The 17,680-nt window shown below is 40.8% G+C and overlaps 2 protein-coding genes across 11 annotated transcripts in view; one reads left to right on the top strand and one right to left on the bottom strand.

The window, feature by feature from the left end:
• The window catches only part of LOC124186098 (dystrophin, isoforms A/C/F/G/H-like), a 315,823-nt gene that overhangs the window by 78,547 nt on the left and 219,596 nt on the right, over window positions 1–17,680 (top strand). For all 10 annotated transcript variants that reach the window (XM_046577471.1, XM_046577473.1, XM_046577472.1 and 7 more), the window contains 2 exons: window positions 3,636–3,874; window positions 14,027–14,125. In XM_046577471.1, coding sequence (XP_046433427.1) covers window positions 3,636–3,874; window positions 14,027–14,125 — 338 coding nt within the window. The remainder of the gene's footprint in view (window positions 1–3,635; window positions 3,875–14,026; window positions 14,126–17,680) is intronic.
• Window positions 10,823–11,919, bottom strand: LOC124186148 (CD209 antigen-like protein E). Its single transcript, XM_046577592.1, has 3 exons — window positions 11,799–11,919; window positions 11,475–11,723; window positions 10,823–11,404 (listed from the first exon to the last, which is right to left on the bottom strand). The coding sequence occupies exons 1-3, from the start codon at window positions 11,893–11,895 to the stop codon at window positions 11,238–11,240; spliced, it is 513 nt and encodes a 170-aa protein (XP_046433548.1). The 5' UTR covers window positions 11,896–11,919; the 3' UTR covers window positions 10,823–11,237.

The raw sequence follows: 17,680 nt of genomic DNA, 5'->3' as shown, positions 1-17,680 counted from the left end.
CAATTGAATCGAGAAATAAACGGATCAACGTAACTTAATCTATTCGTTGTATTCCTAACGTTAACATTATTCCCCGCCCCTCCCCCCTCTTCCGTCCCTCGGATGATGGAACAAATTTATCATCACGATCCGCACAGCGCGAGCTTGCGGATACATTCACTGTATAATATTATACCTATAAATGTTGCATATTATACAGCCGTGAGTTTGCGTACATAATTTATATTCCATCCGGATGACGATGAAGCGTCGTTCTCTCGGTTATTCCAGTAATTATTATCGTATCAGACCGCAAAAATATCCACGGCGAAGCGGTCGGAGGGGGAGGGGAAGAAAGAAAAAAAAAATAAATAAAATAAAAAAATTCAAATTAATTCAGGATTTTCCCGTCGCACGAATCGCCCCTGGAATGAAGGCTGCGGTAAAAACGGGAAAGAGAGAGAGAGAGAGAGAGAGAGAGAGTGAAAATATTTTCCTTCTTTTTTTTTTCCCCATCACGTCTTGGAAAGAGTGTCTCTATCTCGCGATATTAAAACTCCGCGACCGGTGTATGATATACCTATGTTTACCTGTGTCTGTATATATATCTATCTATATATACATATGTATGTATGTATGCATGAATACTCAGCAGGGGTAAAACGTCCTTCTTAGTTTACGTTGATATGGAGAAGCGTGGAAAAATTGAGGACGTGAAAATTCATCCGAAAGCCAGAGGGGATGAAAGATAAAAAAGAAAAAAAAAAAAAAGAAAAAAAAAACGAAGACGTACCGCGAAGCGAGAAAAGTGTAAGAAGATGGAAAAATTGATACGGTATTTGAATGAGAAGTTGCTTCAATTTTTACGTCCACGATAAAAAGTCGATTCGAGGTTTGTACCTTCGTTATTGTTTCGTACGACATTGTCAAATCGACGGAGTGAAAACCGTTTCAGAATGATTTCTCCTCGGCGATACGTCGATACAATTATTTCCCCCACTTTTTTTTTTTTCATCCCGCGTCCTGTTTTCTCTGACCCTTTTTACCCTCTTTTCCAGCGAGTAAAGAAAGAAGAAAGAAAGAAAAAAAAAAAACTTGCACTACATTTTTCGCTTCGTTCTCGATACTCTGGAGATATTTTACTCTCGGTACAATCCGATCGGTCACGTCAGCTGAGCTCGTTATTAATTGATTATATTTTGCCTGAAACTAAGCGGCGACGTTTTTCTACACTTGTATTTATATCCGCGCTCTTTGTCGTCGCGACGACGTCGGAGGAGGGGATGAAATATACACGCCGCATGCAGGGATGCGGTGAGAAATTATGACGGATAAAGGAGGAAAGGGGAAAAGAAATAAAATAAAAACTGAACCGAACAAACAAAAAAAAAAAAGACAAGAAAAGAAAAAGGGAAAGCACACCATCAACCTTCGGCTTGCTGAAGAAAAAAAAAATTTATGCGAGGTGTGGGGGAGAGTCCGGGGGGGTGAAACGAAGCGAGGATAATGAGTTGGGTGAAACAGAAGAGCGCGCGAGAGGATAAAGGACGAAGAATTTTCACTTCGTTTGTTATTCCTGTCAGTGATTTTGAGCCGCGGATGATGAAGAAATATTGTTTGTTTTAACGTTAAAATCGGATTGGAATTTCGAATGAAGAATATCGATAATTCGTCAATTGATTTGTGCGTGATTTGTTGTTTTTGTTTTTTATTCGATGTCCGCGTTACCGTAACGCCTATTTTGGGAAATATGCAATGTGTTAAAAAGCAATGTTTTTAAATTTTTACACAGTCGCACATAGCCACAAAAAAAAAGAACGTCCACTTGCTAAGGCAAATGATTATTCAGACGAGTTTTGTGCTGATTCAAATGACTGTCTTTTTTCAATCTACGACGATACTAATTTTGTCATATTTTGCAAAGTTCTTCCTAGCTATGAGGATGAAGTTAGCAACGTTCCTATATCGATTCGTGTTTAGGAAAAATCGTTACTTACAAACTTTAGGAATGTATGAAATTTAGTACAACGTGATAAATAAAATATACCCACTGATATTTTGCGTAAGAAACTTCTTGAAAGTCCTTCGAAATATCTGGAATAATTGTTTTTTCTCCTCGCTGTTTCGTTCCGTTAACGTTTACTAACTTCAATCGCATTCCCAGCTGCACCTTGACCCAAGGATTCGAGGCTACAATTCGTGCTCTTCGTTACCTTCATTTTCACTTCTTCTTTTTTCCTAAATCAAGATTACACTGAGAGAAAATTCATTTGTTACAGTGCCTAGAAAAATTGAGTAAAACAGGTATCGTGAAAAAAAACTGTTTGAATATTGTTGGAATTACGAAAAACGAGGTACGCCTAACCATTTTGCGCTATTTTCGATCCTTTTTTGGTTATTGCAACGCAAAATCGGTTTGTAAGTTTTACTCTACTTTTTCATTTAAACAAGGCTTTAACGTCAATTTATTGTCGCACAAGCATTAAATTTTCGCAACGGTTGCAAGAAAATACAGCGACGGCGATCGTAACGAGAAAGAATATTAACGGATACTAGACTTTCCGGTAACAGTTAAAAAACAAATTTTCAATTTCTACCTAGAACTGTATTTTTCGATCGTGATAAAAAATCCGAGCGGTAACCGGAACTAAAAATTAGAAACCACCAAAGTTGTTTCTTGCCATTTCTTAGTCACGTCCTAATTTATTGAATCCTTTTGCCAAAAAGGATCACGAATCCCGATAAAAGGCTCAAAAAATGATTCCTCTCTCTCCCTTTCTCTCTTCCCCACTTTTTTTCTGTTCCCTTTCTATCCTCGACCAGGTTACGGATGATATTTCACCCTTCGCCATGCAGCGTCGAGAAAACGGAGAGAGACAATGGTCCCAGATCCCAGAGACTGTTAGGGTAGGGCCAAGAGCTGCGGGTCCTCGACTCTAGAGTCTAAGGCCAATCCTGTTGGGTAAAGATTTTCAGGGAAGTCGGTCGCCTGCACGTTGGGTCCCGCGGGATATCGAAAGGACATTTCGTCAAACTGCACTACGCCAGATTGCTCACGGCGAAAGGACTGCCGCTTCTTCTCTCCTCGTGGAGTTTACAAGGGTGGTCGCACACCTGGAAAATCCGGGAAACCTGGAAATGTTGGGGCATTTAAAAAGGGCTCGCGGAAAGTCTGGAATTGTCAGGGGAATTTTAATTTAGTCGTGGAAATATCAGTCTTCTAATATGGGAAATTAGAAATGATTTTCTGATTTAACAAGTTTACGTTTTTCCCATCGAAGAAAATAAAATTCCTTAAACTGACTTTTTTATCTACGTTATATTTTTCTTCAATTCGAATTGAATCTCAACCGAATATAGAGTCGATAAGATCAACTATTCAGGTTCTAGTAACTTGCTAGAATTGGGCAAAAATTCAAGGAAAACCAGGTTTTAGGTCCTGGAAAACATGGAAAAAGTCCGTGGAATTTATTCCTCGAAAACTTGTGTTCGCCATGATTTAGTTACGGTTTTTTTTTTATACTTACGCGTGCCTCGTTTTCCGTAATTCCAACAATATTCGAACAGTTTTTTTCAACGATACCTGTTTTACTCAATTTTTCTCAGTGTAGCCGCTTCGTTCTCAAGTTTACAAAAATCTTCAATTTCTGTTTCAGAATCAGAGAAGAAGTTAGGGGCGGGGGTGCCTCCGAGGGGGGCCGCGGCCTCCCCTTCCGCCCCCCTCGAAACGCCCGCAACACCCGAGACACCGACGTCGAGTGCATCTCCGATTACCAAGTCGACGACGTCGTCATCGTCGCCCACCCCCGGCGACGTCTCTGCGACTAAGAGCGTCGTCCCCTCGGCTTCACCGCCATCCGCAGTTGTCACGGGCCTTGACAAGTCGGTTCTTCAGGTGACAGTCATTATTCGCTTTTTGTGTCGTACCTGCGTTATGGACAGGGGTTCGGTTCTTTTGTCCAAAGTCAGACGCGTCGAGGGTTTTTTTTTTTGTCAACCTCGAAAATGAAAATGGTGAAAATCTGTTGCAGGAATTTCTTTTTTAGCGAAAATTTCACCGTCTTCGACGTTTTATCATTTGGCAAGAAATTTGCGCGCATTTAGAAAGAAAGAGTTTGTTGATTTTGAGAACGAGCACCGAAATTGATCGTTCGTTATTTATTGTTTATTCGTACAGTCGTAAGCCACGACGATTTCAACCAAAATTTCAAGTAAGAGAAAAAAAAAGGTAGGAAAATGTTCAAACGTAGCTTAGAATTTGATTTCAAATTGTCAAAAAAAAACAAAGGTATGGTATAATCGTTCGATTCCACTCTGCGAAGACTGGTTTTTGATCAAAAGATTCGACTTTTCAGTAGCGCTGAAACGTCTTTTTTCTTATCACGTTGATACCGTGGAATATTCAATATTGCACTGATATTTGTTTTTATTAATAAACAGAAAAATGGAATCAATTGTTTGAAAAAAATGATACGTTTCACTAAATTTGTGAAACACAAAGTTTCGTAAGAAAAAGGAACGAATCTTTAGTCATTTTGAAGCATTTTTAAATGAAAAATTTACTTCCGAACTCGTGTTGATAATTTGAGTATCCGTTTTTTTTTTTTTTTTAAGGTTTTTAGTAAAATTATCGCAACTCACTGGAACGTGGAAAAAATATTCTCGTTTAAAATTGATGGCATCATACCGGCAGAAAGTTCGACTCGGTTTTTATCCGAGGAACTTGAGCTCGACTTACGATCCTCTCGGTAATTCGCGGTAGGTGGGTATTAAATTATTGACGAGGAGAAGCGTCAGGTGGTACATTATGGAACCAAAGCGCGTTGCCCACTCGAATTGAAAGGTAAAAGTTGATCTCAAAGGCTGAGCAGGCTCGTTCGCAAAAGGGACGGAAGAGTCTCGAGGATAAAATTGAGGTGAAAGTTAAGAAGGGAGAAGAGAAGAGACGAGAAGAGAAGTAGCGACGTGATAAAGATGAAAGTAAAGCGAGGCACTCGGTGGAAAACCTTTGACGCTTGTTGCTGAGCAGCTCAAAGTTGCTCGTCCTTAATCTTTAAAATCGATACGGAATAAAATCCGAGTCCTTTAATAAGCTTTTGTTTTCCACGCTTGATGCTTCGAACGATTTCTGTCCAATTGTTAAGTTGAAAAACGATGAAAAATGTTTTTAACAATTCAATCCTCGGGAAAAGCGCTGCCAATTATACGACCGCAACGTTTCTCGTGAAAATATCTCGCCCGTAACTCGAAGCAATAACCCGGTTCTGTCACCTGACATTTTCCCCGCTGATTACGAAGCGCCAACAAAAGCGGAACTCAACGGTGTCGCCCTTTTCACGGCTCTAACCTCATTTTCGGATCGTAAAGCTTGCAATTATCGCTCAATGCCGTTCCTTGCTCGGTAATTCCAGGCCCAGCAGGTTCTGTTCAATATTTCATTTCCTCGTCGAACCCGAGCTGATCAGACACGGAATTAGATTCGTCGTATCACTCGGGGAGCGCCGGAATATTGTCTCCTAACTCTCGATTCAACGGTCAAATCCCTTTATCCCAACACGACTTGACTCGGTGACTTTATCAATTTATCCCGCGCTGCAATTTCTTTCTCATCCTCATCGCTGTATTCCACCAGCGAATCTCACGCCGCTCCAGATCCTTTCTGCTTTGCGATTCAACGCGGCACTTTGCCGTTTGCAAAATATCTTTGGTGGATACCCTTTATGCCTGGAATATGAAATCAGTCGACGTGTTTTACGCAGGTCAGCTGTTCGCATTCCCTGATTCGGTTAAGGAAGTTTCAACGGCGTTACGCGGATATTCAAAATTGCGTGTCCGACCATCGTATTAGGTTTTTCAGACTTTGGCAACGTCTCGTTACGTTATTGCGAAAGCTTTGTACATTCCATGTATATGCTTCCAAGATCTTTGAAATTTATAACCGAAAAGTAACTCTGATACAGCAATTTCATGTTTTACGCATGCGATGCGTTGTTGCCACGTCGCAACGTTTTACGGCCTGCACAGCCGAGTACAACCTCACACGTTTGTACAGTTTTTTAAATAATTTTTCCCAACATCGTGGAAATGGTGAATAATTCTGAAATATCTTTATCAATTGTTATCGGACTTGCTTCTACTGTCAAAAAAAAAATTCATTTTGTCACAAACTTAATCGACAACTTCGATCCTCGTCAATTCCTCCATGAGAATACGTGTAAAATGAGCGAAGACATATTTCCTCGTATCTGACAAACAATCCCGTGAATTTATACAAAATTTTAATCTAACGATCGAATCACATAAATCTGTCGAATCGCGAAATTTTATCGAAAACTGAACGTTCAATCTCGTATGATTAGAACTCTCTTGATTCCTGAAATCCATCCAAAGGTACTGTTTTGCAGTCTTCAGTTTCATTGCCATTGAAAATACCATCATGCTATTGCTTTCGTTACGTTGCGATGACAGTTTCGACGTTGGCTTTGATCATACGGATTTTTCGTCTATCCATCACCACGCGATGTCAGTCTAACGCTTTTTGATGACTATCTACCATATCGATGACGATCTAACATTATCTGATACCAAATTTCTGAATCTACGACAAAATTAGTTCATCACTAGTCCAAGTAGGCCAATTTTAATTTTCTAAGAATAATTTTCACTTTCTCCCTAGAACTATATTTCTCGATAGTGGTAAAAAATGAAAATAGTCAAGGACCTAACGGTAACCGGAAGTAAAAATTTCTCTCAGTGTATACATTGTATATAAGTACAGTATTATCTATAGCATAGTCAAAGTGCGCTGGAGTCCCTGAAAATTACGGATACTACAGTGGGCAGGTTGATACACGCGAATAAGGGAGCGAATCTCCCTCGGGAAAGGTCCCGGGTCTTATTCCACCCCTGAGTTCCTCGTCTCCGTCGCTTTGTCCCCCCGATTCGGCGCCTCGGTATCTCGGCTGGTTTAAAGCTCAAGCTCAAGCCTCCGTAATTCTTCGGTTGAAGCTCGGCGTGGCATCGAGCGAGGCTTTTCATGCCTCTCTCGTTACTCTCCGAGGAGCGTCATCCTCCTCCCCCTCTTCCCCCTTCTCCCTTAATAGTGCTAATTGCGTATATTAAATCCATAAATTCCAGATATTTCTCGCTCAGGGATGCGCGCTCACCCCCCGCCTTCGGGATTAGCCAAGAACCCCGCCGATCCTCTTTCGAGGGGACTTTTGACGCACCGGCCCATCTCTAATGGCTCGGCCGTAACGCCGTCTCAAAACTCATCCCACCTTGTTAATTACGAAAGCTTCGAACATCCCCGAACTTTACCTCCTAATTCCATCCTTTATACCTACTCGGGGTAAAACACGTTCGCCGATATTTTCACTTTATGCTCGATCACACTCGTGTTAACCACCTTCTCTAGTTTCGCAATACTTTTCCCGTTACTTTGAAAATTTACGACAACACAGTTCCAGAGTCCGTTTTCAACGATGCTTTTTATTTAGGGAAATACGGGAATTAAATCGATATATTCTTTATACTTGGACGTACTTTCCGCGGCCTTGATTGAAATTGTTTTTCAGCCAAACAAAGACGTTGATAATCTTTATCCGCTGTTTCAAGTATATTTATACCGTCGTAAAAAAAAAAAAAAATCATCGTAAATTTCACTGCTGTGAATAAATCACAATTACTTTCTTTCAATCCTGTCGTTTTTCACCGTCGATAGAATGATAAAAAAAAAAAACTTTTGTCGCTGTCCAATCCGAACTTTTTATCACGATTGTTACATAAAGTATTTTTTACATACGATATGTTTCAATATTTTCATAATACCATGAAAATCGTAGATAATATTTCACTAATTGTAAGTTTATCAATTTAACGTCGAAATTACGAATGCGCAAGTATATTTTATTGGTTTTGGGTATTTAGAAACGAGACTTGATTCTGTCTCGAAAAAACAAAAAAAAAAAAATTTCATACAAAATCTGTACGTGTAACAAATATAGTAGAAAAAGGACGAACTCTTCTTCCATCTCCACTACCAACCCGTTGAGTAAAATCGAATGTCCACTTATCTAGAGTCGTAGCTGGGTAAGTGCCCACCTACATTCCATAGGAATGTCATTACCCCAGAGTCTCAAGAATGCCCTGGGGTTCCTTCCCGTTCTTCCCGCTTTTCCCCCTTTTTCCCTGAGCGCAATGTGCCCGGATCTCGGATCTCCGTTTCGTATATTTTCTTCCCTCCCTTGGCAGGGAATTCGAGATATTTTCTCGGCTTCCGCCGAATCACAGCCGCGGTGATCAGGAACTCCGAAACGTAAGAGATCGAGACATCGAATTAGCGGCGCGGGGGTGGGAAGAAAATTTGTAAGGATGAAATTCGATACGCGATCGGGCGTGGATGAGAATTTTTCGTACATCTCTTGGTAGAAATCCGAAACCCCGAGGAGACGGATGTTCGACACGTGTTCGGAAAACCTCTGAAACACGCTATTCGCGTTTGATCGATCTGTTTTATACATTTGTTTTATTGCGTCGTTTCACAGGCAATGTGCCTCTCGGATTTCTTTTATCTTCGATCTTCTCCCGGCATCGCGAACCCTAAACCGGAGGCCATTTTCATTCTCGTTCAATCTTTGACGGGGAGAAAAGAGAAGCTTTCGGTCAGCTACCAGCGGACAGAAATTATTTTAAAACCCGGGAACTCTCATCCCTCGCGTTGTTTTTTTCTTTTCCGAGCTTACGAACAATTTTCACAAATCATTCGCGACGGAGGAGGAAAAGGATTTTCATTTTCTAATTTCTGTCCGCTTCAAATCCAACGTTCAAAAACCCTCGCAAACTTGTTGAGCTTCTTTTTAAACTCAATGGACGCAGAGAAGCCCGGCTTCGTTCTAATTAATCTTTCTAATTACCGGCAGGCGACGTTGAATCTCCATTATTGCCGGGTACTCAAAGAAACCTGTCAAATGTAAATTTAATCCCTCGAAACATTGCCTTTTATATACGAGAACAATGTATCGGATTATGGGTTTTTTGATTCAGTCTGAAATTACGAAAGACTAAGACTGTAACATCGACGATACGTTTCGTCAGTTTAAAAGAAGAAAAATAAAGGTGGGACTTGATCGAATCGATTACATGATTAATTAAATTTTTTTTTTTTTTTTTTACCCTACGATATTATTATTTCGTTCCGCGACAAAATAACTTGAGTCAAAGTGTGACTGCTAGTTCGCAATTACAGGGGGACAAATGTAGGATAATTACACTGACGGTAATGATAACGAAATTTGGGGATAATTTGATTTCAATTCGATCGTGAGAGATTAATCGTGGAGAGTAAATGAGAACGAAGAAACGACTGGAAAACATGCTCAGTCATCGTCTCTCCGGTTATAAAAAACAATATCCACCCCAGAAACCGCGACCGTTTTTTATCCAACCGCCCCTTTAATACGTCTAGGGGAAATCTTACCCCTCGACATCTCTTCGCCCCTCCTTACTTACTATACGGACGCAGCTTTTTTTCCCCGTTGGTGAGCTTCTCGCACACAATCGCAACAACCTGGAAGACGAATTCGTGAGAGTAGATGTATCTTCGACCGGGTGGTCCAGGTTTTGGGCCAAGGGTCGTCACCGTTACGGGTAGAACTTCTCCGCTTCATCCCCTTCCGCCACTTTCTCCGTTGGGAGTCATAAAAAACTACCCGTCTAAATTTTCCTCTGATCGATTATTTCCCGCTTCTTCTTTTTTTCCTTCTTCTTCTTCTTCTTCTTTTCATCCTCCCTTCAACTCGGTGCAAATTTTCACTCGCATCCGTAGATTCGCGAGCATTTTTGACGAATACAAAATTCGGGGTCAAAGTTCAGACCAGGGACGATGGCAGCTGTCAACGACTGGTCAATGCTTAATAATCATAATATTTGAACGACCAAAGAACACGAATGTGGCAAGTGGCAGAAATTGTTACTACACTAGCTATTAAACTAATAAAAAATATAACTAATGAAACCCAGCCCAACTTTGTTTTCCGAAATTTCATCTCCTTCTCTCTTACTTTCTAGTCATGGGGTTCGTAAACTCACTCAAATTGGTGGGGAAAAATATCGATGTTTTGTCTACGATATTATCTTAATATCGATACTGATCCATCGATGCTCATCCCTCGTTCAGACGTACCATTTATGACCCACCACAGAATGGTAAAAACTGTGAATTGTCAAAATATCAAACGATCAGCGATTGAGCTGCACTCGAAATCATACGATGAAATTTTCATCGCGAGGTTTTTACTAAAGCTTCGGGTGAAAGTTCACCAGTCTGTTTATTCAGACGGAATTCCCATTCAGTCGCACGATTGCTCAGAGCTATTACGTACGATAAATGTTCTTGATAAGTTAAAATCCTTGGGTCAGGTCGAGTCGATAAGCGACTTTGTATTCATTGAGATAGGCATGAAGAATATTGATTACACCGAATCAAGTGACTCGTTTAAGCTCATTTATCCGAGACGAGTTATTTACAGTCTTAACTTGGGTTAACGGTCGTTTACCTCGTTGCGATTACATTCGGACTTGAGGAGGTTGTTCATTGAGGCACGTGTGTGATTCTGGTGATCCATTTTATCAGAGCAATCGTGACTTTTTTACGCAAGTAATGTAGATAAACTATCCCCGGTTACAGATGACTGGGTTATCTGTTGAGGCAGGCCTTACGCCGTAAATATACTTCGTAGATAATGGATTACGTCATGTAGTCGAGGTCGTAATCAGTCTTTGACTGTTTTGCCCAGTTATTGTTTTCGATAAGAGAAAAAACCCATCATAACACAAACGCTACTATATGTAGGAATCTATCTATCTTATGTTTATTCCAATTAGTTTACAAATTTTTTATTGTTTTTCAGATTATTATTTGCTTCAACATCCGCATACAGTGTCGGTATTATCTCACTTTCTCGTGTCAGATTACAAAGGTCGTTTCTGTTTTCCGATTAGTAATGATAAAGTAACAAATTAAGTACGACTTCTGACCGACTCGTCTTAATTAATTCAAGCTATGAGTTCTACTTGTGATACTTATGAAACCAGAGATCTTGAAGCATTACACTTGTAGAATTGAAAAGGTTAGGTTATAGAATTTGAATATATATGTCAAGGTTTAACGATATGGTTAAATTGTAAAGTATAAATCATCATGATACCAGTTTTCGTGTCAACGACATCAGTCAGCCAATTCGTTCAAGCTGACCTAATCACACAAATTCGGCTTTCGAGCCTATCATCACCGCTTCGCAGACGAATCCCTTTCGCTGGCTGCAGTCCTCGTTGCTCAATCCCCGGTTGCACCCTCGGACGGTGAGGCAGTTGAACGGGCCCCAAGGTTTCGTCGGTGCCCAAGGAATGTTGTACATCGAGGCGCCTGGCGGAGGGAGTCGCGAATTAATTAGTCAGGGATCGCGAATCCTCGGATTCGGTAATCGGGCACTTACCTTCGTCCGCCGTTATCCAAGGATGCTGCGGATCCGATCGCGACACTCCGACCCAGACGTAGGCGTTGAACGGCTTCATTGCGCCGATGACTCGAACCTTCCCGTAGCTGTCGATTATCGCCAGGCGAGCTCCTTCGCCTCTGCAAACTTGCACCGCTTCGTGCCAGGTCCGCGGTTCGTTGTGAACCTTGTAAGCGACGGTGTTGCCCATCCACATGGTGTAGCCTTGCGGGATGAACCTGGTTTGACCTGACACGCGCCTTTAATTTCATTCACTCTGGCAGACCTTTCGCAACTTTTTCGAAATCAACGGTATTCACTTACCGACTTGATCGACACGAGCCTCTGTCGAGATGAAAAGTCCCAGAATAGCGATGAAGCTCGCCACGTGGAGACACGGAGACATTGATGACGAACCCATTTTCAAAGTGACACGTGTCGTTGTTCGGTACTCACTGACTTTCTCGGTTGACGCTTCCCTTTTTATAATCCACGGAACTGGAGATAACCCCACTACTTCGCGCGATTGCAAGTTTCTGCGCGTTACCGCTTTCGGATTACCGTGATCTTTTGACCTCCGTGTTCAGGAAAGTCCCGCGATAAAGAGACGTTATTTAATTAGATACGAAATTACCGAAGTTCGTCGATGCTCAGTAGCAAGTTCGGGTACCATTAATGACTGATCTTTTACACTCTGCACTACCGTGAAAAATATATTCCTTGTCCGATTGTTCAAGGTCGTAACAGTGCCAGAAAGTAATGCGATTTTGGCGACGAAAGGTTTTATCATTTCACTCAACAATTTCTATAAATCTCGTGAAACACACGCAAGATAAAGTCAAAGTCAATGATCCGGAAACTTGAAAGCTTAGGGGTCTAAGTCAGCTGATACGACTTCTTGATTTCAACTCGAACGAAATGAAGAAAACAAGTCAGTTAATAACGTTTCGTTATTCCGTAAGGTCTTAATTGCCGCATAGTTATTTTCCTTACGCTTGACATTTGCTCTGGATAAAATTTGAATCATGTAATGATAAAATTTTCGACATCTTCTTCACAAACGCAATGATTCTTTGCCTTGACAACGAAGAAAGCAACGCACGGTTAGGTACTTATGCGAAGTGACCGCGTATTATCAGGTCATGCGAGAACATTTACCGCTTGACCGTGTAATCGCTTTTCGTTGTAAACATACGCTTTGTCAGAGTATTACAAGGAAGAAAGTAAAAGTAGAAGGAAAAACTCGCGGTTCCAGTTACAATGTTATTATTGTGAGATTGTTTTCAGTACGATCAACTACGAATACTACTAGTCGTATTTTGAGGTAATCTACGATACAGGAAAAATAATTTAAACGGAAGTATGCGGAGTATGTGTTATTCGCTTGTAGGGTTCATTAATTTCTTTCGAACTCAAAATCGAAGACTGTAATGTGATGAATTTCTTTCTGCAGAATCGAATCGCGTGATATCGTGAAAATTCTTTCACTCACCACCAACAACGTGGTAGATGAAAGAAAATTAGAGGCGACCTTGAAGGTTTTCAGGGCTTTCAGTCAAGGTCGTTCGTCGTCTCCCCTTCGAACTTTTCACTCCGTCTCCCTTATTCGAGAAGGACTCAATTGTAAAGTTGAAATGAAACCTCACCGCTGTGATTTAGTTCGATATTACGCTGCACCGCCGCCTGTCTGAACCCTCTCAATCGAAACTTACGATTCTTAATCCCCCCGAGAGATTCGACACCGTTCCTAGAGGCAGCAGGCGTCCCTCGGTTTGGTCGTTCGACCCGAAAATATTCTCATTCTCGGTAATCCAGAAGTTGGTGAGGTTATCGTAACGATACGTTGGAAAGAAATTCACTCGTTCTCAGTTTTCGAGATCACTTTTCTAAAACTTGGATTTCGAAATACGAATGTGTCTTGCTTTGTTACGATTTGCCGAATTTCAAACAATTCAAAAGTTTCTCGGTCAAGATGAATCGTTACTGTAACGTTCCCAACTTCGACATGTCACCGAATCCCTGATTTTCGATTTTAGAACGTTTTCTTCTCTCATTCTCACCCCGGATTTCAATGCGAGTAAATTTCGCTCCTTTGCATCGTTCGATCAGGAATTTTCACTCCGTTGTACTGTACCGGATCTCAAAAAAACAGATTTCAAACCGCGAAATCTCTCTCTCTCTCTCTTTATCTCTCTCTCGCCGAACGTGAACACCATTCGCACATTTTCTCGGGTTAAAAAGTTTCCACGCGCTTTGAATTCGTCGAAGGCACTCGAAGCCGGATGTCGGAAACTCCATCGGCATAATCGTCGTCATTAATCTTTCGAACGTCGTTGAAAATGCGATCGGCCCATTTCCATTCCCATCGTTCGGTCGGACAGGCGGATAGGAAATTTTCCGTTAATATCCGGTGGTAATAAACACGTCAGCGTATTTCCTTTCGGTCGGTTAAAAGTTGCGGAAATCGTTGAACGTCTTCTTTTACGAATCGCCCCTCGATTCCAACGTATGTTCATTGTCATAATTCGTGGGGTCTTTGCTTTTATTTTCAGATACGCGACTGGCTGACCGTCGAGGAAGACATGCTCCGTCAGCAAGCCGTCGTCGTCGGTGACGTCGACGAGATTCTACAGCTCCTCGAGAAGCAGAGGGTAAGTAGTAACGCTTTCCTCGAGTTGATAATTTTTTCTTTCATCCCTTCCTTTCTTCCTTCCTTCTTTACCCGCCGGTAAAACATCCTCGACGAAAATCTTCCTTACCGACCGAAGGATGGGATCCTGAGTTCGCCGATAATCTACCCGCCGCAAAAACAACTTTTCACCCCTTCCCAACCCTCGCGACTCTTCGCCGCCATCTATCGCAAGCTCGTCGAAGCTCTTCGACTTGTTATAGGCAAAAACACATCCGAGAGCTTTAATCGCGATTCGCTAGAGAGCTTTAAGCGATCGGGATCTTAAATTCGAGCCACGCCTATCACAGAGGGTGGTTCTTTCACTCGATCCTGTACCCCGTCGTATACCGACCCTTGAATTTGACCTTGGAGCGTTTAAAATCAGCGATGGTTCGATTATGAGTTTGGAAAAATTGACAGTTTTGCAAGCAGCGCGATCGTCCCGTGATTTTTTCACCTCCTTTCCCAGTCCCTATTTTATTGCCCTCTTTCTTCGTCCCTCCAGCGCAATACAACCCTCGACATTGACCCCCTTTGGAAATTTCAGCGTCCAAGTCGAACTGTAAGTTTTGGAATAATTTCACCACCTACAGGTAGAATCATCAGGTAGTCAAAGCTGGTATTCAATGTCATTAGCGGTTAGTCAAAACAATGAGTTGTTACGGTGGCGCCTGTTATTGATTTCCGATTCGGAAGACGAGGCGTGCACGGGGCGCAGAGCTTGCACGGAGGAGACGGAGAGGAGGAGGAAAAAGAGAGAGAGAGAGAGAGAGGGAGAGAGAGAGAGAGAGAGAGATAAAGTAGCGAGCGAGAGGCTGAATAGAATCGTTTCCTGCTATTCGTATGCAGGTGTGCGTTTCGAATCAACTTTCAAATTCTGCCGCTAATCTAATCGATCTCTAATCGTCATACGTAACAAATTGGCAATAATTAATACATCTTTCTGTATGCAGTGGCGCCAACAGTGCGGATATTAATCGAATCAGTAGTAAATATTCCATCGAACGTATAAACCAAAAGTGGACGCAATTGTTTTGTTAACTTTTCTTTTTTTTATTTTCTCGAACCGTCTTTATCGTAGCCTACTTCATTTTCTTTCACTCATTCATCTACGGTAGCTGCGATTCTCGTTTCTTGGCATACAAAATTACCGTCAAGGTTAATATTCTGGTATGAAATCGCGAAGTTCATCCGTGAATTCATGTTTTCGATTTTTTTCTTCTCTCATTCGTAAACGTTTCTTTTTGAAATAATTCCAACATGGAGGTAACTTATTTTTGCACGTAACACACCGTGTTTTTTTTTAATCTCATTTTCGTCGCTCTTCGTTGGCATATTTTTTTTGCTTAAAATATCAAATGCGACGTAATAAAAGAAGAAATAAATTACACTCGAGTTTTCTTCTTCTTTCTTCTTCTCTTGGTTTTTTGTTGTTCTTTTTTTTATCTTTTTTTTTTTCCTAATTTTATTCATACCTCTCGGTGGTAGAAATTAACGCGTTCGCATGCTTCGGACTATTCGTCAATTTTCTTTTTTTTTTTTTTTTTGAATGTAGATAAGCGATACACCTATTTCTGTGTGATAAAATTCATGTTTGTCGGTATGGAAACTTGGTCTTGGATCACAACCTGTGCATTATACTTGTGCGTGTCTTGTTTGCGTATAGTTACCTTATAACCGTAGGCAGGAAACGCTGGCAATATAATCTATACCTAATATACATGAAAACGACATTGAAAACGTACTTGCCTCTCGAAACGATCTCGTAACACGCGAACTAAATCATCATCATCATCATCATCATCAAGCCGTCCGTGCTGCCAAAGTTCACCAAGTGTTAATTATCAACCCCCCCCTCCTCCTTCGTTTGGTATTTCCGAGCGAAGGGTTCTTAAATTTTATGCCCCTTAAAGCAGATCCCGTTCATTCTTTGCTTCGCCAAAAATTTGCCATTTTCACTCGACATTCATATTCAAGAATATTATTGTAGGAGAGTCGAGAGGGAGGGAGGGAGGAAGGGAGGGAGGGTTGGAGGGAGGGAGGGAAGGGGGCGGATTTCGAGAGGATTGGTTAATGGTCGAGAAATCGGGTTAAGTGTACTCGGGAATGCCAAACCCTCCGAATCTAGAAGGCATTTGTAGAACAATAGGCCTGATGGAACCAGCCGCGAGATTCATGCCTACGTCGTATCGTCGTATCGTCTGATTTTAAGCCCGAAAGGCTCGATTAGGGGATGCAACGGGTCATTTATTTATAACGGGAAAAAAATGTTGGGAATAAAAAAAAAATGACGGAATTATTAATGGATAAGTGTAAGTAACGTTGGGTCAAGATGAAGTAATCGAGTTAATACGACGTACTATCGATACGAAAAAGCAAACGAAGCAATAAGTGACTTGCAATTAGCGATTGTCAGTAAGCTAAAAATAATCGAATACGACTCGATTGAATCGGTGAAGATTAATCGTTTCATCGATTATTTCGTACTTTCTTTTTTCTTTTCTTTTTTTTCTGAAATCTTGCATATGAAAGCAAAATTTCGTAAATTTCAGTATGTAGTTTTCACAGGGGAAAAGTTTTTTCTGATGACTTGTAATTTCAGGTGAAAATATTCTATTACCTATCACGTATTGTATCGAATAGACTACTCGGTAAGTAAGACAGTCACGATAATTGATATTCAATCGAGTTTGAAAAATAATCTATTTAATCGAAAAAAGGATTATTTTTCGTCATTACTACTTGCGATACAAGAGTTCGGGTATATTTTGACGCATGATAATATTCTGCCTTTTTGCCAAAATGCAAAAATTGTTGCTACCGTTTATAATGAAATTTCAATAAATCATAGGCTAATTTTATTGCTACATACATGGATTGACGAGAAAGCAATTTTGAGGGAAATCGATACAGGTTTGCATAAAGTAAACTTACACTTTACACATGAAAATGTATTCGTACGGTATGAAAAATTTATCGCAGGTAATTTTCGCAGAATTCGTTCACGAATACAATAACCCATTTTTTGATTGAATTTTTAATGAAAAGGAAAAAAAAAATATATATGTATACTCGATAACGTTAACCGGCTCAGCTTACAAATCGCTCTGAAACTATTTCGATCAAAATTTACAGTCATCAATTATCATCTGTCCCGAGAGATAGAGAGTGGTTTTCTTTTAACAGTAAAACTTACCACGATTCGTTAATCTAAAATTGATTCTAAACTTCTTGTTCCTAACTTTATCGTTTCGACGCTTTTCCAACTCGATTGTAAACCCGGTAGATTCTTAAACTTTTATCTTGCGAATAATCTCCAGTGTTTTAAAAGAAAGAAGGAAAAAAAAATAACAGAAAAAAATTCCTCCCAACTTTTCGGGTGATTCATTTCCAAAACAAAGGTTTTTCTACAAGCAACGTCAGCGCCGTTTTTTGGGGGGGGGGGGGGTCGCATTAAGTCGACGACGAGTCTCGCTCAAAGTCGCAGTAGTTACAAGTAATTAAATTTACCCTTTGTAACGGGTAGCAGGCTGAA

Source organism: Neodiprion fabricii, chromosome 7 (genome assembly GCF_021155785.1).
Source record: "Neodiprion fabricii isolate iyNeoFabr1 chromosome 7, iyNeoFabr1.1, whole genome shotgun sequence".
In the NCBI taxonomy this organism is placed as follows: Eukaryota; Metazoa; Arthropoda; class Insecta; order Hymenoptera; family Diprionidae; genus Neodiprion; species Neodiprion fabricii.
This window is presented reverse-complemented; position numbering and strand designations above follow the sequence as displayed.